Here is a 23045-nt window from a genome sequence, read left to right as displayed (position 1 = left end):
TCGGTATCTTGTGCTCGTTGATCTAGACTAGCTAAATCTTGAGTAAGTTGTTTTATTTGTGGATTTAGGGATTTCCCCAAATTGACAATTAAGGTCCATAAGGTATCAAGTGTTACTTCTTTGGGTTTTTCAAATATAGGAAAATTTAAATTTTTTACCTCTGCATCAACAGTTAAGGAAAGTTGTTTCTGTGTTTCTCCACGGGTCTCCCCCCCCCCCCCCCCCCATTTTGGTAGAATGGCTGATGTTTCTTCCTCCTTCTGGTTGCCCGGATCTTCAATGGGCCCAGCTCCTACTGTGGGTCTTATTTCCTCCCTATCCCCCCATCCGCTCCGTGTCTCGGTAGCGGATTAGGAGGTTCCTGCATTGGAGTACTGGTATCAGAGGGTTGTGGGGGAGGTAGGGGGCCTAATTTAAAGGAAGTTGCATGTGAAGTCAGAAAGGTGCATGAATATGAAGTTAGCTAGGTTAGGAGTAGATAAGCCAATGTCTATTCAGCCAGTTTTTAAAACGTTCTATCTGAAGTAGAAAGTTCACCTGACTCCACATTTAAATAAAGTATGCTTCCCTGCAGCAGTAAAATTAGAAGTACAGTGAATTTTCCAAAGGGCAAAAAATGTGGCCCAGGGAGCAATGCTGCTTGACAAAATTGCAGCTAATGTACTTTTAGATGCATAATATTTTGTTTAATATTATGGTTTTGAAAAATTACAATTAAAAAAAATACATGCATCAAGAAGCCAAGAAAAAAAACCTCACTTCCATACTACATAGTCCACATCTTGGAGGACGTGGAGAAAGAAAATCAACACAACCTGGAATTCTCACACCTAGATATCATCTAGAGAGAGCTTGGAAATTTCAGTTGCCTTACCTAAACCATGACATTCCAAATATCTTTTATTATGCATTTTTTTGCCTTAAGAAAATATTCCAGTTGCATGTGATCAAAGAATCCTATATAATAAAAAGCCCCTCCAACATTCTGAAGCTGACTCCGTGGCACTGTAGGGTTCATAAGTCTGTAGTTCAGCGTTTCATTGGCTCTCACTGTCAACGAAGAACCAATCAGACAGAACGGAACTTGGAGGAGGGAAGTAGAGTGGATTGAATCTCTAACAAACAATCATATACAGGGAGGTACGAACATCAGTGGAGGCAAGTGCACAGAACGGAAGGGAAGACAAACATTTAATCACTTTGTCACACACACACACACTCACACTCACACTCACACTCACTCTCTCTCTCTCACTCTGTTCTGTGTATCTCTCTCTTACACTGTCTGTAAAACACACTGTCACTCTCAATCTCTCACATGGGCAACTGTATGTTGCATTCTCACGAGTAAGGAGCTCTTCTGATGTGATTGTTAAACTGATTGAAGGGCCTGAACAAGGAAAACTTTTACCACATTGTAACACAGTTTACACAAAAAATATTGTATATAAAGAAATCTTACACATGTAAACAACAATTATATTCAGAATACAACTGTGGAAACATTAATGGCAGGAACTCATTACATTGCTAGCACCCGTTTCATTGCGTTAAGAAACGGGCCTTTTTTACTAGTACATATACAGTGGTGGAAATAAGTATTTGATCCCTTGCTGATTTTGTAAGTTTGCCCACTGACAAAGACATGAGCAGCCCATAATTGAAGGGTAGGTTATTGGTAACAGTGAGAGATAGCACATCACAAATTAAATCCGGAAAATCACATTGTGGAAAGTATATGAATTTATTTGCATTCTGCAGAGGGAAATAAGTATTTAATCCCTCTGGCAAACAAGACCTAATACTTGGTGGCAAAACCCTTGTTGGCAAGCACAGCGGTCAGACGTCTTCTGTAGTTGATGATGAGGTTTGCACACATGTCAGGAGGAATTTTGGTCCACTCCTCTTTGCAGATCATCTCTAAATCATTAAGAGTTCTGGGCTGTCGCTTGGCAACTCGCAGCTTCAGCTCCCTCCATAAGTTTTCAATGGGATTAAGGTCTGGTGACTGGCTAGGCCACTCCATGACCCTAATGTGCTTCTTCCTGAGCCACTCCTTTGTTGCCTTGGCTGTATGTTTTGGGTCATTGTCGTGCTGGAAGACCCAGCCACGACCCATTTTTAAGGCCCTGGCGGAGGGAAGGAGGTTGTCACTCAGAATTGTACGGTACATGGCCCCATCCATTCTCCCATTGATGCGGTGAAGTAGTCCTGTGCCCTTAGCAGAGAAACACCCCCAAAACATAACATTTCCACCTCCATGCTTGACAGTGGGGACGGCGTTCTTTGGGTCATAGGCAGCATTTCTCTTCCTCCAAACACGGCGAGTTGAGTTCATGCCAAAGAGCTCAATTTTTGTCTCATCTGACCACAGCACCTTCTCCCAATCACTCTCGGCATCATCCAGGTGTTCACTGGCAAACTTCAGACGGGCCGTCACATGTGCCTTCCGGAGCAGGGGGACCTTGCGGGCACTGCAGGATTGCAATCCGTTATGTCGTAATGTGTTACCAATGGTTTTCGTGGTGACAGTGGTCCCAGCTGCCTTGAGATCATTGACAAGTTCCCCCCTTGTAGTTGTAGGCTGATTTCTAACCTTCCTCATGATCAAGGATACCCCACGAGGTGAGATTTTGCGTGGAGCCCCAGATCTTTGTCGATTGACAGTCATTTTGTACTTCTTCCATTTTCTTACTATGGCACCAACAGTTGTCTCCTTCTCGCCCAGCGTCTTACTGATGGTTTTGTAGCCCATTCCAGCCTTGTGCAGGTGTATGATCTTGTCCCTGACATCCTTAGACAGCTCCTTGCTCTTGGCCATTTTGTAGACTGATTCACTGAGTCTGTGGACAGGTGTCTTTTATACAGGTGACCATTGCCGACAGCTGTCTGTCATGCAGGTAACGAGTTGATTTGGAGCATCTACCTGGTCTGTAGGGGCCAGATCTCTTACTGGTTGGTGGGGGATCAAATACTTATTTCCCTCTGCAGAATGCAAATAAATTCATATACTTTCCACAATGTGATTTTCCGGATTTAATTTGTGATGTGCTATCTCTCACTGTTACCAATAACCTACCCTTCAATTATGGGCTGCTCATGTCTTTGTCAGTGGGCAAACTTACAAAATCAGCAAGGGATCAAATACTTATTTCCACCACTGTATATTCCCTTGGAAGGAGACCAAGCATTTACCAGGAAATTCAACAAAACTAGCACCAAGTGACAAAAACCTTGGTTATATAACTAAATGAAAAGTCAACATCTTGCTTGTGTCATTTTACACATATCAGGAAGATATGTATTATTTTGTGGACACAAGATACATCTTTCTGATGGAAAAATGGGTTTCATCATTTTAAATCTTATCTAGTGCACAAAGAAAATCGTTCAGATGATTTTAAAAAATGCAGTCAAATTTGGACTGTTCATAGATGTTACTATATTGAGACCACATCGTGGTCATTATCAGTCAACTTTTTAGAAGGTACATAATAAAACTTAGCGATGCCAGATTCCAATATCAAGCTCCTTAGGAGTATGAAGTATAAAAACTAATTATTTAGCACACTTTCCTGCACTGAAAGTTATTTCATATGCAGGTGATTTGCAAGCATTAGCATGAAAATTTTCTTCACCCGTCACATAAACTCTGGAATTCGTTGCCGGAGAACGTAGTGAAGTCGGTTAGCTTGGCAGAGTTTAAAAAGGGGTTGGACGGTTTTCTAAAGGACAAGTCCATAGACCACTACTAAATGGACTTGGGAAAAATCCACAATTTCGAGTATAACTTGTATAAAATGTTTGTACGTTTGGGTAGCTAGCGAGGTACCCTTGACCTGGATTGGCCACTGTTGGGGACAGGATGCTGGGCTCGATGGACCTTTGGTCTTTTCCCAGTATGGCATTACTTATGTGCTTATGAACTGTAGCTCAAACTAACACACTTTTAGCACACACATTTTTGGAGAGTTCAACTCCTACCTGTACTGGAAGTAATTTTAGCATACAAATCTATGTGCTATAAACATAGTGAACATTATTGCATTTCATCTTTAGCATAAAGAACTTCTGGAATAAGTTAACATAGGCTGGCGCATCTGTTTTGTGTTCAAAGCAGCAAAATTTGCAAGGCAGTACTTGATTTAAGTACAGCTTTCTTTAAAACATGCAATAACGTAATTAATTGACTAACAACCCGAGGTCATGAACTAGATTTTACTTGTCAGCAGGGCCGGTCCGACATGGTAAGCAAGGTAAGCATGGCAGGGGGGCGCCAACCTCTGGAGGGCGCCGCCGCGCCATGCTTACCACCACTTATCTGCCCGCCCTGGCGCCCTCTTCTCCCCCCACAAGGATCCTTTTTCTTTTATTTTAAATTTACCTAACCTCCGCTCCGTCCGAGTCCGACCGCATGGGCAGCAGCATCAGTGAAAGCGCTCCCCTCTCGAGTCCCGACGTCTCTAGTAGAGGGCGGGACACTGAGAATGAACGAATCAGGAAGCTTCTACTAGAGACGTCGGGACTCGGGAGGGGAGCGCTTTCAGTGACGCCCATGCTGCGGTCGGACTCGGAGGTGGTAAATTTAAAATAAAAGAAAAAGGATCCTTGTTGCTGGGGGGAGAAGAGGGCGCCAGAGCGGGCAGGCAGGCAGTTGGACATGGGAGCGGGAGGGCAAGGGAGAGAGGACCTGGACATGTATGGCAGGGCTCAGGGAGAGAGGGGAACTGCTGGATAGGGATGAATGGAGGGGGCAGGGGACAGATGGGCATGGATGGATATGGATTGCAGGGCTCAGGGAGAGAGGGGAACTGCTGGACATAGAGGGGAGGGAAGAGAGATGAAGGAGATGAAATGAGGGAAAAGGAAGAGAGGAGAAAAACTGCACATGGATAGAGAAAATAGGCAAAAGCTGGATCCACGTTATACCTCCTCCTGTCAATTCCACGGAGGATGACCCAGCTTTTACTTATGGATGTAGGGCAAGAAATGAAGAAGAAGGGAGGAAAGTAAAGTAATAAATGGAAAGGAAGCCCTGGAAACGGAGTTAAGAGGATAGATAGCAGCAGCAGAACCAGATAACAAAGGTAGAAAAAAATCATTTTATTTTCATTTTAGTGTTTGTAATATGTCCACTTTGAGAATTTACATCTGCTACATCTACTATCTTATTTTGCAATGTATAGCAATGTGTTTCTTTCTGTTTTTCTAGTATTGTGCTGCATGCAGGGTCTAACTTCTTAGGATTTCAGGTTAATTTTTGAAGGATTTGAAGAAGGGCTATCTCTGTTCTGCATGTGTGACTGCAAGGCCAAATGTCTGAATAGGGATCTGTTTGGTAGATTCTGAGATTTTGATAACACATTGTTTTTCAGAGTTGGCAAGACTGTGTGTTCTCCTAATTCCTGGTCTGTGTGCTAGGTTATTTTTCTTCTACACTGGTGTATATTTTCAATGATGCCATGGCTGGTAAAAGGGGTGTGTCTACTATAGGGGCGGAGCCATAGTAATCCCGCCCATGGATGGGTAGGGGCGCCGACCAGGGTTGCCAGATGGGCAGTTTTCCCGCCCAATTGGGCGGTTTTCCGCAACCCGCCGCGGGAAACTTTTGCCCGCAGCGGGTTGCGGTTTTTTGGGCTGGTTTTGGTTTTTTGGGGGCGGGTTTTGGGGTGGTTTTTCGGCCGGCGGGGGGGGGGGGGGCTAATGGTGACAGAGGCAGGGTTTATGATGTTTTGGGCGGGGGTTGCTGACGTATTGGGCGGGGGCGATGACGTTGGGGGCAGGGGTGATGACGGCGGGGGCAGGGTTGATGACGGCGGGGGTGGGGGTGATGACGGAAGGGGTGGGGGTGATGACGTCGGGGGTGGGGTGTGTGCGGTTTTTGGGCTGTTTTGGGTGGGAATTTTTTTTTTATATGGCAACCCTGGCGCCGACTAATAGGCTGCAGGAGGGCGCCAGAAACCCTAGGACCGGCCCTGCTTGTCAGAATACTGAAAATATTGTGTAAAATTCAAGTTGATGATAGCCCTAGAGCTGAAAGTTGTCAGGCCGATATGCAGATGTCATATGTTCACCAGCTGCTGGTGAACGCATAACTTCTTTTTCCATTGATTTTTTAAGCACACAGATTATGCGCCCCCCTTTCTTATATAGAGAGTAAGGACAGACCACAAAATTGGCATTTGAATATTGCCACTATCCAGATCCGTTTAGTTTAGGCCTGAATAGCAGATGGACTGTATTGCACATATATTGAGTGCCACTCATCTACAGCAATACTGAATAAACACTGGCACCAACCTTTACATTAACATGGTCACCATACTTGTTCAATATAGTTGTTGATAAGGGCCACACACACGTATATTCTCGTTAGAGCTTCCATTAGAGATGTTCATTTATTGACGTCTGGCCTTCCTTCAGTCTCTTGTTTCAGACAGCTTGCATTTGGTCAAACTCGGTTAGAACATTTTGAGCGTTCTTTCTCATATAAGTTTGATAAGAACCATCTAAAGTCATCCTAGGCTTCTGTAGCTACCGTGCCACATAGTTGACATGAGCTGTGGCGTGGAGCGCAGAGAGGACTACATTACCCACAGTACTTCCACATACTGGTTCCACCGTGACATCAGAGCATTACATGGCTGATGCAGGATACGTACGAAGCAGGAGAGCAAACATGTCAGGCAAAGCTTTTGTGCTGGACGCACCACCAGCATAAATGGTATTTAGCTTGAGAAGCGATTGTAAATGCTGAATCGTTTGCAAGGGGAGCCGGTGGTTGTTCTTGTGCAGTGGTGGTGGTTGCTGTTGCTACTTGTGTCTTGTAAACGCCTTGGGGAGATATACCAACGCCGCAGCCTATGCTGAAAAGCGCTGTGTCGTACAGTTTAGTTTGACTTTGTAGTATTAACCCACCAGGACCTGTCGTCTGTTGCTGGTGGTAGTCAGCTGAGAGTTAATTGCCCTAAATACTTTTTCCTGTTTTGATCGTTAGACGGGCTTAAGGGGGAGGAGACTGGTGGAAAGACGCATAGATCGTAATAACATGGCAACAGTTTCTATATTGCTACTGTAACTGAAGTATCCCATAACAGCAAATGTTGAAGAGCTGGTTTTTTTTTTACTATGAGCTGAAGTTTGTGATTTGGCGGATAATTCAGTTTCTTACTGAACTTCTTTTATAGGTATGGCGTGTTTTAACAGTTGATTTACCTTTTCTCTAGTTCATGTTCCGTGGTACTAAACTCTGTACCCCTCTGAACGCCTCTTTGTTGCCGCTAAGGCTGTAGAGCTGAAATAGCAGTGGTCTGGATTTTCTTATTTTTTTCATTCGTTTGACATACTTTAAGCCTTATTGTCTTGTGCAAAGAAACATATATATGTGTGTTTGTGTCAGTATTTGGGGGTAATATATTTCAAATAGATACTGAGATCCTTGATGTCGATTAACCTTGGTGGAATAGTAGTTTTCATTTGTATGCAAGAGGATTAAATGATCCAGTCTAAATTACTGTTACTGTAAAACCAATGTTTTTATGCTAAAGTATTTGCAGCACTGATGGTAACTAATTTTCAAAATGCTAGACTTTTACACTCACTGTAAAAAGCTTTGGCCTTAGTAAGACTACAGCTTTGGTCTAGGCAAGTGTTGTAGAATACAAAAATCAATGGAGTATAAAGATAAATGTTATGTGCACATAGGTTATCCTAATATCACATGATTTCTTATTGAATGAAAATTGGTAATATAGACTTAGCTTAGAGTATTCCTGTTCGCTCTCACTCTTGTATTTAAGACAAAGCTATTCTCTGCACCTTCTTATCTTTTCATTCTTCTTATCCCCTACACTCCACCATTTCTTCATTCAGCTGACCAAAACCTTCTTACTCTCCCCGTCCCTACGCAACTCTGTTTAATAACAACTCTTGACGCTGCTTTCAGTTACCTGTGTCATAAACTCAGTCTTCCCTCCAACATCCCTAACCAACTCTCTCCAGACTTTTAAATGAGCACTGAAGACCCATCATTCAAACCTTTTCTTCTACTTTGACATAATTCACTTTTTTTTTTCTAAGCTTGGGTTTCAATGTTTGAATCTTATATATATATATATATATATATATATATAGTATATTTTTCTAATTTTTGTTTTGTAAATCTTGTTATGTTGATTTGTTAAGTTTCATAAAATAAATAAAATACATTGTTTTCACTTTCCTTGTAATAGTGAGAGTCTACTGCAGGGTAAACTACTTGCATAAACAGTAACTGCCTGTGACCAATAATTTAGAAACATAGAAATGCAAAAAGTGATGGCAGATAAAGCTCATATGGCTCATCCATGTCATCCACTCTCTCCAGAGGCGTAGCCAGGCTCTGATCTCAGGGGTGGGGGCAGACTTTTATAAAATAGGAGCCGGTTGGTGTCAGTTAGACAGCACTGCCTGTGTTGTTGCTCAGGTGCTATGGTGGGCAATGATTAATACAGGCTGTCTCTGTTGCGTCCTGCCTGCAAGGAAACAGTAAGTTACATCAGGAGGCAGGACGCAGAAGAGGTCCCTGGGCTGGCCAGAGCAGGCAACCTGTCTTCTTAACTACAAAGTAAAAATATTCAGGAATAGCACACATACTCCTTCCACTGCTACACACCTTGTTTAAATCAGATGGACTTTTGTTTGTGTGGTGACTGGCAAAGGGGGTACTCCAGGACTGCCCTAGAACACAAAACTTACCACACCATAACAGCCCTAACCCACCTATCAGAAAACAGTGCCTATATATATTATACTGGACTGTAGAGCACCAATATACCTACTATTGGGAAACTGGAACAAACTGCACTTACTCATTCATACACAGACACTACATGCTAGCACAATCTTTCACCTCACTCACACATGCAGAACATGGACAGACCCTCATCTATATAAACATAAGATTAGCCATACTGGGTCAGACCAATGGTCCATCTAGCCCAGTATCCTGTTTCCAACAGTGGCCAACCCAGGTCACAAGCACCTGGCAGAAACCCAAATTGTGACAACATTCCATTCTATCAATCTAATACAGAATAGGGAGCCACAAAAAAAACAACAACAACAGAATTAAAATAGAGACCCCCCCCCCCCCACACACACACACACTCTTTGTCCAAGGAAGCCAGACTCTATAAACAGTGCAATCAATACTGGTTAAAAAAAAGAGACAGAAATGCATTTTCTCCTGTACATTTTACAAAGCAGGTTCATCTCAGTCCTTACAAGGCATTAAATAAAAATTTCTACGTTTGTTGTCTGAGAATTTGGCTGGTCCCAGTCTTTTTTTCCATGTTCCATGAGTCAGCCTTACAAATTCTTTTCTAGGTTGGCCTTTCCATTTCTTCCCTCACCTCATGTCTTCTTCCTTTCCTTCTCTACATTTGTTTGGCACAGATCTTGCATTTTACGTCCCCACTATCAAATAGCTGTGTATAGAGCTGCCACGCGATCCAGTCCTAGTGTGAACTCACATCCCAAATTCATATGGGAATTGCAGTCCCTAATTCTACCCATCAAAATCTGTGCTGCAGTACATCCAAAATGACTTAAGAAAATGCACTCGGACCCCTCTACTGTTTGAACAATTTATTTTCTCATTTGCTTTGGTCCCACTGTCTCTTTTCTGTTTTTCTCTGTTTCCTCTCTCTGCCTTTACAGGGTCTTTTGCCCACCTGACATTTCTTCAGTCTCCAAGTGCACCATCCTTCTTTCCTCTTCACCATTATTTGTCCTGTCTAGCATCTCCCTTCTCTGTCCCTTGTCCTGATCCTACCCCCAAGTTCATCATCTGCCATTTCTGTGTCTCCATCTCCCCCCCTTTTGTTAGCACAAGCCTACCTGGTCTCCTCATCTCCCCCTTTTCTAGCATCTGCCGTCCAGGTGTCCCCATCTCTCCCTTTTTCTAGCATTGCCCTGTGTCCCCATCTTCCCCCATTTTCCAGCACTACCCCTGTGTTACCATCTTCTCCCTTTTCCAGCATTACCTCTTTGTCCCCATCTCGCCCTTTTTTCACCATTGTCCTCATATCTCCATTCCCCCTTCCAGTGGTGCCCCTCTGTGTCCTTATCTCCTCCTCCCCTTTTCAGTAGTGCCCCTGTGTCCCCATTTCTTCATTTTCCAGCACTGCCTCTTTGCTTTCCAATGTCCCTCTCCTATCCTCTCCCTGTCCAGTATTGACTCTGTGTCCTTCTCCCTCCCTGTCCAGCATTTACCTTTCTCTCTCTCCCCATGTTAACCTTCTTCCCCATCTCTTTCAGTTCTCCCCATCCTCCTTGGGGCCACATATCTCCCTGGTCCATCCTCTGGCAGCTCCAAGAAGGTTTAATAGACAGGAGACCAAGTGACATCAAAATGTTGAAACCAGTTAGGCCATCTCACTTTCTCCTTCCCCACGCAGCTGTCATTGCTGTACTCTCAAAACAAAGCAAGCAAACCTATGAGCTGCTGCATCCACGTTGTCACTCTTTATTGTTAAAAAAAAATAATAATCCTTTATCCTCCACCTTTGAAGACACTGCCTATCCTGCTGGATAGTGATGGCACAAGGAAAGCAAGTTTGGTCCAGTGTGAAGACTAACTCAAAATAACCTGGGCCCTAGTGTTACCGTATTAAAAATGCAACCATACCATGTCTCTGTGGCTATGTTCCACTAATGTTAAACAATGAACTAGATTTCTTGAAAGGATTATATAAACATAGGATGCATGACTAGGGGCACAAACATACACTTATTTATTCAATATCACAATTGCTCATGTAGAGCCACAAAACAACTTTTCAGGGCAGATAGTGTTCCTTTTATTATCGACCAGATAGAGGTAGACTTTTCAGTTTTGACACAATATAAGTCATGTTTAAACAAAAGAGATCTGCATGAAACAAAATATTTAATTTTATTTTGACTTATAAAACAACTTGCCCCTGAAACACGTTCAAAACAGAATAATCCCTTTGTGTATCTAAAAGGTAAACATCTACAAAACAGATGAAGATGTGATTCCATGTGCCCCAATGAAAGGAGAGTTTAATTCTACTTCCATTTAATTTCAGGATATTCTATCTTTATAACACCAGGCTTCTGAAGGCAGATTACAACTACAGTTAAGGTGAACCCATCAGGAAACAGGATAGCCTCACTGAAATCTGGACATCTCTATATAAGAACAGTGAAGAAAAATGAGCACAAACTATAGAGTTTATAATTTTAGTTTCTTCCATCTACAATAATATTTGAAGCTGTTTTAGTGATATTCAGTTGTTATTTCTTTTCTTCTCCACCTTTTAAAATGGAGCAACAATAAAGAATAAAGTGGATGCAGCATCTCATAAGTTTGCTTGCTTTGTTTTTAGTGAACTGAAATGACGGCTGCGCAGGGGAGGAGGGGGGTGGAAAGTGGAAACAGATTAACCAAATGGGCTTCCTTGCTTACAATGGACTAGATAGGCTCACTTCCACTCTGGTCTTGGCCAGCGCTTTCTTCCCCCCCCCCCCCCCCCCCCCGAGTTTTGCATCTTTCTCCCCCCTCCCCCCCGAGTTTTGCATCTTTCTCCCTCTCTTTCTCGTCCGCGTGGTCACTTCTACTGCCCTGAAGCGTCGTTCTCCCTCCGGCACTGTCGATTCAGTCAGCCTTCTGCCAGCGTTGGGGCCTCTCCTCAGGCGCGTCCCACCTCTGCGGAAAACAGGAAGTTGCATTAGAGTAGGTGGGACGTGCCTGAGGAGAGGCCCCGATGCTGTCAGAAGGCTGACTATGGGAATCGCCGGACTATGATGTATACAGAGAAGCCATCACCATCTTTTTCCTGCTGGCCATTCCTCTAACTGTGTGAGCATCCTTCTGGTTTTGCTGTGACCCTTTCTACCTGTTTGGCCACCGTAAGATAGAAATGATCACCTCCCAAGTTCTGCTCTTCTTTCACGTAGAGAAGTACTCTCCCGCCCCCCCCAAATGGTATAGCTCCCTTGGGTTTCTGTAGCCCAAGTGCATGACCCTGCTTTTTTTTTTTTTAGCATTAAATTTTAGTTGCCAATTTGTAGATCACTCTTCTAGTTTCACTAGATCCCTCAGTATGCTATCTGTGTAGCCTATTATAGAGCTTTGTATCATCTGCAAAGAGGCAAGTGTTACCTGTCAGTTGTTCCGCAACATCACTCATAAAGATGTTAAAAAGAGTTGGGCCAAGGGCTGATCCCCCATGATACACCGCTGGTAACATCTTTTTCTTCAGAGTGAACTCCATTTACCATCATCTTCTGTCTTCTTCCCCTTAACCAGTTTATAACCTGGTTAGTCACTTTTTGGTCCAGACCGAGGGCACTCCGTTTATCAGTTGCCTGTGTGGAACTGTGTCAAAGGCTTTGCTAAAATCCAAGTACATCACAATCAATGCTCCCCCAACTGTTTGGTTACCCAGTCAAAGAAGTTAATTAGATTAGTCGGACAAGACCTTCCTCTAATAAAACCATACTGCCTTGTGTCCTGCGATCCATTTGATTCCAGAAACCTCTCTATCCTCTGTTGTAGAAGCGTTTCCGTTAATTTACTCTCCACAGAAGTAAGACTAACTGGCCTGTAGTTCCCAGCCTCCTCCTTCTGCTTTGTAGAGAGGGACCATGTCCGCCCTCCTCCAGTCCTCTGGAACCACTCCTGGCTTTAGAACATTATTGAAAAGGTCAGACAGTGGAGCCGCCACCACTTCCCTCCCTAAGTTCCTTCAGTATCCTAACAGAAACTCTAACGTTTGTGTATTGTGTTTGCTATGAAATTTCTAAGCCTGAATTTATTAAGTGCCTTCCCACACCAGGGCTGTTGAAGATTTTGCTGCCCAGAAGATCAGGTGACCCCTACAGGTAAGAGTATATACGGGGGAGGGAGGAGGGGGAGGGCAACCACTGAATGACCTGAAAGAAATAGAAATAAAAATAAATGCCACTAACATGATGATACCTAATTTCCACCAAGTCCAGAAATCTGCGCTAGCCAATATCACCCTTTAACCAGGACCTAGAGTAACAGTTTTGCAATAAACAATTGGATTCAGTCAGCAATTTTGCAAGTCCAAGACCTGACTCTAATGCTGTATTAAATGGATAGCAAATAGATATTAAGAAAATCAGCAGCCTTATATTTTTTTTGTTACATTTGTACCCCGCGCTTTCCCACTCATGGCAGGCTCAGTGCGGCTTACATGGGGCAATGGAGGGTTAAGTGACTTGCCCAGAGTCACAAGGAGCTGCCTGTGCCTGAACTCAGTTCCTCAGGACCAAAGTCCACCACCCTAACCACTAGGCTACTCCTCCACTAGCAACATTCCATGTAGAAGTCGGCCCTTGCAGATCACCAATGTGGCCGCGCAGGCTTCTGCTTCTGTGAGTCTGACGTCCTGCACGCACACTCACAGAAACAGAAGCCTGCGCAGCCTTCTACATGGAATGTTGCTAGTGGAATAGCAACATTCCATGTAGAATCTCCAATAGTAGCAACATTCCATGTAGAATCTCCAATAGTATCTATTTTATTTTTGTTACATTTGTACCCTGCGCTTTCCCACTCATGGCAGGCTCAATGCGGCTTACATGGGGCAATGGAGGGTTAAGTGACTTGCCCAGAGTCACAAGGAGCTGCCTGTGCCTGAAGTGGGAATCGAATTCAGTTCCTCAGTTCCCCAGGACCAAAGTCCACCACCCTAACCACTAGGCTACTCCTCCACTAGCAACATTCCATGTAGAAGCCTGCCCTTGCAGCCGCGCAGGCTTCTGTTTCTGTGAGTCTGACGTCCTGCACGAACGTGCAGGACGTCAGACTCACAGAAACAGAAGCCTGTGCGGCCACGTTACTGATCTGCAAGGGCAGGCAGGCTTCTACGTGGAATGTTGCTAGTGGAATAGCAACATTAACATTCCATCTAGAATCTCAAATAGGGAAAGGGAACTGGGACTTGATATGCTGCCTTTCTGTGGGGTTTACATAGTATATACAGGTACTTATTTGTACCTGGGGCAATGGAGGGTTAAGTGACTTGCTCAGAGTCACAAGGAGCTGCCTGTGCCTGAAGTGGGAATCGAACTCAGTTCCTCAGGACCAAAGTCCACCACCCTAACCACTAGGCCACTCCTCCACAGTTTGGTATCACAATATTGCTAATTAATCAGGGGGGAAGACAGTTGAAGCAGTATAAGAGGAGTACAGTGAGGAAAAAAAAAAAAGAAAGATTTGGAAGGCAGAACCAGTTGGCCAATATGCACCTACTACCAGTGTAACTGTCCTTGTGTGGATGGACAGTCAGCAGCAGTTGCGGTAATGTGGCAAATCTTCCACTTCTTTCCTCTCACAAGGACAGAATTGGAATTGTTTTGGAATCCCGTTAAACTTTGTTACCTTGGTTGGCTGAACTATCTGCAGTCTGCAAATCATAGCTCGTGGCAGCACTAAGTTCAACTATACTAAGGCATGAATTACTACTACTTCTACTTAACATTTCTAAAGCGCTACTAGGGTTACGCAGCGCCGTACAGTTCAACAAAGAAGGACAGTCCCTGCTCAAAGGAGCTTACAATCTAATGGACAAAATGTGCAGATAATCAAATTGGGGCAGTCTAGATTTCCTGAATAGAGGTATAATGGTTAGGTGCCGAAGGTGACATTGAAGAGGTGAGCTTTGAGCAAGGATTTGAAGATGGGCAGGGAGGGGGACTTGGCTTATGGGCTCAGGAAGTTTATTCCAAGCCTAGGGTGTTATGCCCAAAGTAAAGCCTAACACCTATAGGAAACTGCATATTTGCAGTGTTATGAGAACAGTTTTCAGAGCTTTTTACCCTGGTGCAATGGATTGGCTGAAAATTGCATTCTACTGCATTATTAAAAGTATGCACTTGACTTTACAGTATGCATACTTTAAGCAGGGTTAAAAAAAAGACGTGTGTGGGGGGGGGGGGGGGGGGGGGATGTATTTAGGTCAGAAGAAGGAGACTGCACATGTTTTTGATTTTCAAGTAGATATTGCATGTGTATTCAGTATTCCCTACTCAGTGACCGTGCAGATTGAACCTGACTAACTGTACAATCTTAAAGCACTTCCTTCCCCTTTTCTCCTCCCTCTTTCCTATCCACATTTTAGTTCTACCCTCTTACCCTTTTGAGTCATGTGCTGTCATTGTAAATATTTGTTGTACTATTTTAATGTAAGTTTTAGCATGTAAGCCACCTAGACATTTGCCTTGCTAAGCGGGAGGGCAACCCCTTGTTAATCATGAAACTTTGGAATAGGAAAAACAAGTGCAGAGATCAAATTTGCAGATGACAAAAAATTATTCAAAGTTGTAAAATCACAAAAGGAGTGTGACATTTACAAGAGGCCCTTGCAGTAACTGGAAGACTGGTCATCTAAATGGCAGATGAAATTAAATGAGGACAAATGCAAAGTGATGCACATAGGAAAGAGCAATCCAATCTATAGCTATACAATACAAGACTACATATTAGGATTATAAAAGGTGGCATAGAAATATTTTTTAATAAACCTAAACTGTTCAAGGATCTAAGTATAATCATGGATAATATATTGAAATCCTCTGCCTGCTTCTTGGCGGGAGCAGCCAAGAAAACAAATAGAATGTTAAGAATTATTAAGAATCAAATGGAGAATACATCCAGGAATATCATTGCTTTTGCATTGTTCCAAGGTGCAACTGCACCTTAAGTATTGTGTGTAATTCTGGTCATCACATCCAGTGGCATAGCTAGGTGGGACCACAGGGGCCTGGGCCCCCCTAAATGTGCTCTGGGCCCCTGGTTGTCTGGTGGGGATCCCCAGCCCCCCGCCAGCTGAAGACTTCATCTAGCGCTGGTCTGCGGCAGCACCGCTGCATTGCCTGCCCTACTCTCTCTTCCCCTCACGTCGGGCACATTCCTTTTAGTGAAATCGAGCAGGCTCAGTTTCAGTAAAAGGAGTGTGCCGGATGTGAGGGGAAGAGAGAGCAGGGCAGGCAATGCGGCGGTGCCGGAGACCAGCGCTGGATGAAGTCTTCAGCTGTCGGGGGTTGGGGACCCCTGCCTGCCAGCCAAGGTATTTGCAGCGGCAGTGGGGGGCGAGGTGGCGGAGGGGGGCAGCTACCAAAATGTGCCTCCCACCTTGGTCTCTGCCCCCTCCCACCTTGAGGTCTGTCTACGCCCCTGGCCACATCTCACAAAAGATATGGTGCAATTAGAAAAGGTACAGAGAAGAGTGAACAAAATGAAAAACGCGTGAAATAACCATCTTCCCCCCCCCCCCCCCCCCCCCCCCATGAGAAATGGCTAGAGTAAAGCTGTTCACAGTAGCTGTCTCCATCAGCTTCCTAGTCAGGTCTGAAGACCCATCAAGCCCAGTATCCTGTTTCTAGAGTAGACAATCAAGATTATAAGTATTTTGCAGGATTCCAAAAGACAGACTTCCGTGCTGCTTATCCCCTAGAAGAGTAGTTTTTGATTCCTCTCAACTACAGATTTCATTGTTTTAACTTTATTTCTTTCCCTGTGTAGGTAAATCTGAAGAAAGAAAGAAATGGATACCCATCTGTTTTCTCCATTTGGAATTGCTTGTATGTCTCCACCTCTGGAGTCATCCCGTTTATATAGTAATTGGTCGGTTTGTGGGATGATTCCTCTGGATTGTCTCATTTACAAGATTTTACAAAAAAAAGGTAGGAATTAGTAGCTTTATAATATTACTGATAATTTGAAACAGTTTTTATTTTACTTTTCCAGAGTCTACTTTGAATATTGATATTTCTTTTCTTGTTCAACATTTGATAAACTGGAAAATCACTTAGCCACATAATAGCTACAATTGGATTTCTTGCCGTAATGACAATTGGGCATTATGCACAACCATATGGTTAATATATTTAAAACAACTGGTATCAAATGTAAAAGATTTCCAGTATATAAATCAACATTATGTAATATAACCCCCCCCCCCCTGGTTTACTAAGCCACGCTAGCGGCTGCCGTGCGCTAATGCTGGCGCCGTTATTGCGGGGGCGGGGGGGTAAGTTAGGGGTCCTTTTACTAAGCGATAACAAATGGCCTTAGCTCTCCCTTATGCATGTTACTCTCTTGGCCATTTTTACTATGGCCATAAAAGCCCCAATTTTCTAGTACTGATCCAGAGCAAGGCAAACAACAATGAATTGACAGCAGCAAAAATGGACTATACTGCTGTCGCTGTACTTTTTAAAATCATTTAAAATTAAGTTAAATAGGAGCGGATCTAGCACCAAAAGACTTGCTGGTTTAAGAATGCTTTAAATGATCATAAGAAGAGAAAAACAGAAGAACAAGAAGAATGTTCTGCAGAAAACAAACAGCAAAAAGCAGAGACAGCCAAGGGCTTAGCAATGTCACTGGAACCACACCTCAGGAGCTTAGTCAAGATCGGGAGACGGGGCTGGTGGTTGGGAGGCGGGGATAGTGCTGGGCAGACTTATATGGTCTGTGCCCTGAAGAGCACAGGTACAAATCAAAGTAGGGTATACACAAAAAGCAGCAAATATGAGTTATCTTGTTGGGCAGACTGGATGGACCATGCAGGTCTTTTTCTGCCGTCATCTACTATGTTACTATGTTTATAAATTTTATTGTTGACCCAACAGGCTATGTTTTGACAAATTCCTGCTTCAGGGTCCTAGCATTAAAATGACATTATTTCCTTAGCATCAGCAGGAGATGAATCCAGAGACTTGTGGGTTGTGACCATTTACCAAGAGGTGGAGATAGAGAAAGCTGAACTGCACTGCCTTATAGGATGGAATGCTTCCTCGTCAGTCAGTATTGTCTATCTCCAGCAGGCGGATGGATGATCTCTCATGAGCTCCTGGTCTCATCTGTTGCAGCTGTTCTGGGTCTGTCGGTTCAGTTGAGCTTTGGGGTGTGCAGCTGAGCGGTGCCGCCTTTAGGGGCGGTATGCCTGGTCACTCCAGGTCCCTCCACCACCCTTCTGCCTTTCCTCCATTCTCCTTCACAAGATTTATGTTCACTCAACCAGATAGAAAATTTACGCTGGGTTTTTCCCACGTACCAATTCATACAGGGACATTAATTTGTTATAAATAAAAAACAACAATTTTACAAGCACTAAAATAACTTGCCAGAAATACAGAGAAAATAACACACAAGAATTATTTCAATCAGGTAATTCTATACTCTTCCTTAGACCACAAAATAAGGAGAGTGAAACAAGACAAGGAGATCAATTAAACAACAGTAAACAAAGAAAACGTTGTATTAACCTGTTTATCCCCAGTTATTATTTATCTGAATCATTATTCCACATTGATTGTCTGGTTGGCTTCTTCAAACCCAAAACGGTGTATAGTCAATTTATTTCGTTGGAAACATACTTATTATCCAATATTAGTGGAAATAATACACCTGATTTCATTTTTTTCTCTTTTAAAACCAGAAATTATTTAACAATACAAACACTTGAGTCTCAAATCCAATTCCCACTCATTAAGGTAATCCCAGTTTCACAGGCTTCACTCCTTTTGAATTAATATACTAAGAGGAATCACTTCAGAGGAAAAAACTTTAGGAGTCATACCCAGAACTCTGGGAAAACAACAATCTCGATATTAATCATCTGTAATAATATTCATTTTGTTCAAAAATTTCTGGTCTATTATTATTTTCAAAATCTTAACCGTTTCCTACTCCTGTAGAACTTCATTTGCTGTATCAATTTTTCATTCTCAAAGGATTCGATTAGGTTATCCATGTGGCACACTAATAAAATTATATCTGAAGCAAAATTATTTACTACCACCGTTAGATCCTGGAGCGCCTTCCAGATGATATTCAATGTAACCTCCACGGGAGCCAAAAACTCCAAGCTGATAGCTCTTACGGGTTTAGGAGTGGCACCGCCGACATGGGTTCAGCTGTAAACGACTTCCGTTTCAGCATAGACTCCTAACTCAATCCTCCACTCCTTTGGACATGGCGGTTAAATGATTTGGGAGCGATGAAGTTGTTTCCAGGTCCAAGAGCATTGACGCTCCTTCGCCGGCACTAATCAAAGGTCTCACCAACCCAGTCATCTGTGGGCAGCTCGTCGCGCAGCGGTCCCACACTTGCTGCACAGGGGACAAAACGCTGGCCATCGGTGGTTGACCCCCCCCCCCATTGTCCCCTTCCTTTCAGAGGAAATTTCAAGTAAACAAAGACAGAACGTCAGAGGACAGCTGGGCCGTTGAGCGTACGAGCTTCAGGTCGCCATCTTTCCACTCTCCCTAGTTTGGGACACTCTTTGTCTGGTTTCTCCTCAGAGGCCTGTCTGATATGGGTAACCCTTCAGCATAGCCCTCTGAGTCATTGAAACACAGAAGCCCCTCCACCACTACAAGGTAGTGTCCCTTTGGAGGGGCATACAGGGGCATTGTAACACATACACAACGTACTCCGATGCACATGTTGTGTCAGATCGCAACTTGTAGGTCCTCCCATCTCTAGGGTTGGTGAATTCTGTGCACTCAATTGATGTATCAAAATACAGACAGGAGCCGCACTTGGAATGTCCTTCCGAATTAGACCCCCTGTCACATAGACGAATTTTATAAAAAGCGCTAAAAAATTGTGTGCATAAATTTGAGTATGTACACAATTTGCACATTCAGTTTAACTGAATGAGCCAATTAGCACGGATAATTGATCTTAAGCAATTATTGGTGCTAATTGGAATTCATTAAAATTTATGAGCGTAAATTTAGGTGGGTCCAAAAAGGAGGTATGGCCATGGTAGGGGCATGGGTGGATCAGGGATGTTCCTTTAATTCATGCTTATTGTTATAGAATAAAGGGGATCCACACCTAATTTAGGTGCACGGATTTGCACCAAGGTTTCGTTGGTGTAAATGATCACGCCTAAATGTAGTTTCGGTTCCTGGCTGTAAGCGCTATGTTCTAAACAGCGCCTAAATTTAAGCGCTGTTTATAGAATAGTGCTAAGCGCTGTTTTTCTGGCACTGATTTTTTTTTTTAGGTGCCATTATAAAATGTAGTGCTTTGTGCAGTTCTGTTTGCTCCATCTCAAAAAGGATGTAGAAGATTTCAAAGGTTCAGTGAAGGTCAATAGAAATTAGAAAGTCTGAACAGGTTATGGTTTTTCAGGTTGGAAAAGAGACAAATGAAAAGGCAGATGACAGCAGTTTATAAAATCAGGAGTGAGTAGAATGGTTAAATAGGGGTGGTTTAATATTTCAAACAGCACTAAAGCAAGAGGGCACTCTATGAAACTAACAGCTACTATTACTATAAATCATTTCTGTAGCGCTACCAGTCGTACGCAGCGCTTCACAATTGAACACAAAGAAAAGACAGTCCCTGCTCAAAAGAGCTTACAATCTAAATCAGGACAGACAGACAGGACCAACAAGGGATAAGGGTAAGACAGACAGAAGGACAATCTAACAACCAGTAGATTGAAAACAAATTGTAGAAAGTAATTGTTCATGCAGTACAGAAATATGCTGTGGAATCTGGTGTCAGAAGATATGGTCATAGTAACAAACATAGGGGTCCTTTTACTAAGGTGTGCTGAAAAATGGCCTGCGCTAGTGTAAGCGCGTGTTTTGGACACGCGCAGATCCATTTTTCAGCGCACCTGTAAAAAAATACCTTTTTTTAACAATTTTGTCCGAAAATGGATATGCGGCAAAATGAAAATTGGTGCGGTATCCATTTTGGGTCTGAGACCTTACTGCCACCTATTGACTTAGAGGTAAGGTCTCGCGTGTTAACCGGGAGGTAATGATCTACGCGCGTTGAATGTTTTTTAGTGCCTGGTTAGTGCCGCATGCTAGAAAATAAAAATTATTTTCAGTCGCGCATAGTGGCCACATGTAAAAAATGAAATTACCGCCTGGGCCATGCGGTAGCCGGGCCGTAATTCCAAATTGACGCACACTGGGCACGTGTAGGCGCCTATGCGGCTCATTAAAAGGGCCCCCTAGTAAGGTTTTAAAGAAGCTTGGAGGAAAAACTGAATTGATTTGCACAGACTCCATGATAAACAAAACGCATAGACTTTAAGTCAGAATATTAGGTAAACTTGCAAGTGTTTTGCTTTTTAGAATCTGCCAGGTACTTGTAGCTTGGCCAGACTACCATCCAAAACAGGATGCTAGGCTTGATGGAACTTTATTTGATTCAGCATGGCTTATTTTATGTTCTTACTCTTTCTCTTCCCTCTCTCCCACCCCCCTCCCCCATAGTGCACCAGGAAATCTTTCTTCTGGAAATGGCCCTGATGTGATTGGCTTAGTCTCTAATACTCTAGAGGAAGCAAAGAAGTTGGATCCTGTTACAGATTGGTAAATTTGCAAAGTGATTTTTACAAAAAATAATTGTATAGATTTTGAACTTGCTTTATTCCAAATGTGCATATTCGTTCTCTTTCTGCAATGTGTTCTTCATATACAACTAACAGGTTTATATAAATGCTTACATTTATTTCCCAGATGTACTGTAATTATTTTCTCTCTGCAGAAGCTTTAAATTGTGCAGTAAAAATCTAAAAATAATTTTAGTTGAAAGAAATTCTTCGAGGACAAGCAGGTCGTGTTATTCCCACATGTGGATGGCATCATCCGACGGAGCCCCAGTGCAGATGCTGATTCGCTAGCAGCATCCCACAGTATATATATGCTGGTGCCTTCCTGTTCGACGTTCTAGTCCGGGTCCCTCAGTCTCCTTTTTTTCTGCAGAGCTGAGAGGATGCGTTTGCATAGTACATAAGAACATAAGAGTAGCCATACTGGGTCAGACCAATGTTCTATCTAGCCCAGTATCCTGTTTCCAAACAGTGGCCAAGCCAGATCACAAGTACCTGGCAGAAACCCAATTAGTAGCAACATTCCATGCTATCAATCCTGGGGCAAGCCGTTGCTTCCCCATGTCTGTCTCAATAGCAAACTATGGACTTTTCCTCCAGGAAATTGTCCAAAACGTTTTTAACCCAGATACGCTAACTGCTGTTACCACATCCTCCGGCAAAGAGTTCCATAGCTTAACTATTTGTTGAGTGAACCAGAACTGAACGCAATACTGAAGGTGTAGTCGCACCATGGAGCGATACAGAAGCATTGTAGTATTTTCAGTCTTACTCACCATCCCTTTCCTAATAATTCCTAGCATCCTGTTTGCTTTTTTTGGCTGCCGCCACAAAAGGTTTCAGCGTATTATCTACAGTGACACCTAGATCTTTTTCTTGAGTGCTGACCCCCAAGCTGGACCTTAGCATCAGGTAAGTATGATTTGGATTATTCTTTCCAATGTGCATTACCTTGCATTTGTCCACATTAAATTTCATCTACCATTTGGATGCCCAGTCTTCCAATTTCCTAAGGTCTTCCTGCAAAATTTCACAGTTCACACACGTTTTAACCAGGGGCGTATCTGGACTCCGGCGGTAGGGGGGGCCAGAGCCAGAGGGAGGGGGCACATTTTAGCCCCCCCCCCCGCCGCCCCCCCCCCACCGCCACCAATGACTCTCTCCACCCCCCTCCCGCCGCCAACCCTCCCCCGCTGCCGTTCTTACTTTTGCTGGCGGGGGACCCCAACCCCCGCCAGCCGAGGTCTGCTTCCACCTGCCGCTGCCGTAAAAACATCTTCTTCAGCCGGCGGGGGACCCCAAACCCCCACCAGCCGCCCCGCGGTGTTTAAAATTCATCTTCGGCCTCCGTGGCCGTGCTGCTGTGATAGGCGCTGTTGAAATCCACTTCGGAGTCTGACGTCGCAGCACGTACAACGTACAACGACGTCAGACTCCGAAGTGGATTTCAACAGCGCCTATCACAGCAGCACGGCCACGGAGGCCGAAGATGAATTTTAAACACCGCGGGGCGGCTGGCGGGGGTTTGGGGTCCCCCGCCGGCTGAAGAAGATGTTTTTACGGCAGCGGCAGGTGGAAGCAGACCTCGGCTGGCGGGGGTTGGGGTCCCCCGCCAGCAAAAGTAAGAACGGCAGC

The 23045-nt window shown here is 43.7% G+C and overlaps 1 protein-coding gene across 1 annotated transcript in view; it reads left to right on the top strand.

The window, feature by feature from the left end:
* The first annotated feature begins 6644 nt into the window (after window positions 1-6644).
* LOC115466276 (meiosis-specific coiled-coil domain-containing protein MEIOC-like) overlaps window positions 6645-23045 on the top strand; it is a 65013-nt gene continuing 48612 nt past the window's right edge. The window contains 4 exon segments of the mRNA XM_030197436.1: window positions 6645-6724; window positions 16562-16671; window positions 16674-16722; window positions 21292-21390. Of these exon segments, the coding sequence (XP_030053296.1) occupies window positions 16584-16671; window positions 16674-16722; window positions 21292-21390 (236 nt within the window). The 5' untranslated portion in view covers window positions 6645-6724; window positions 16562-16583.

This window comes from Microcaecilia unicolor, chromosome 1, assembly GCF_901765095.1.
Source record: "Microcaecilia unicolor chromosome 1, aMicUni1.1, whole genome shotgun sequence".
NCBI lineage: Eukaryota > Metazoa > Chordata > Amphibia > Gymnophiona > Siphonopidae > Microcaecilia > Microcaecilia unicolor.
The sequence above is the reverse complement of the archived record's forward strand: the minus strand, read 5'-3'. Positions and strand labels throughout refer to the sequence as shown.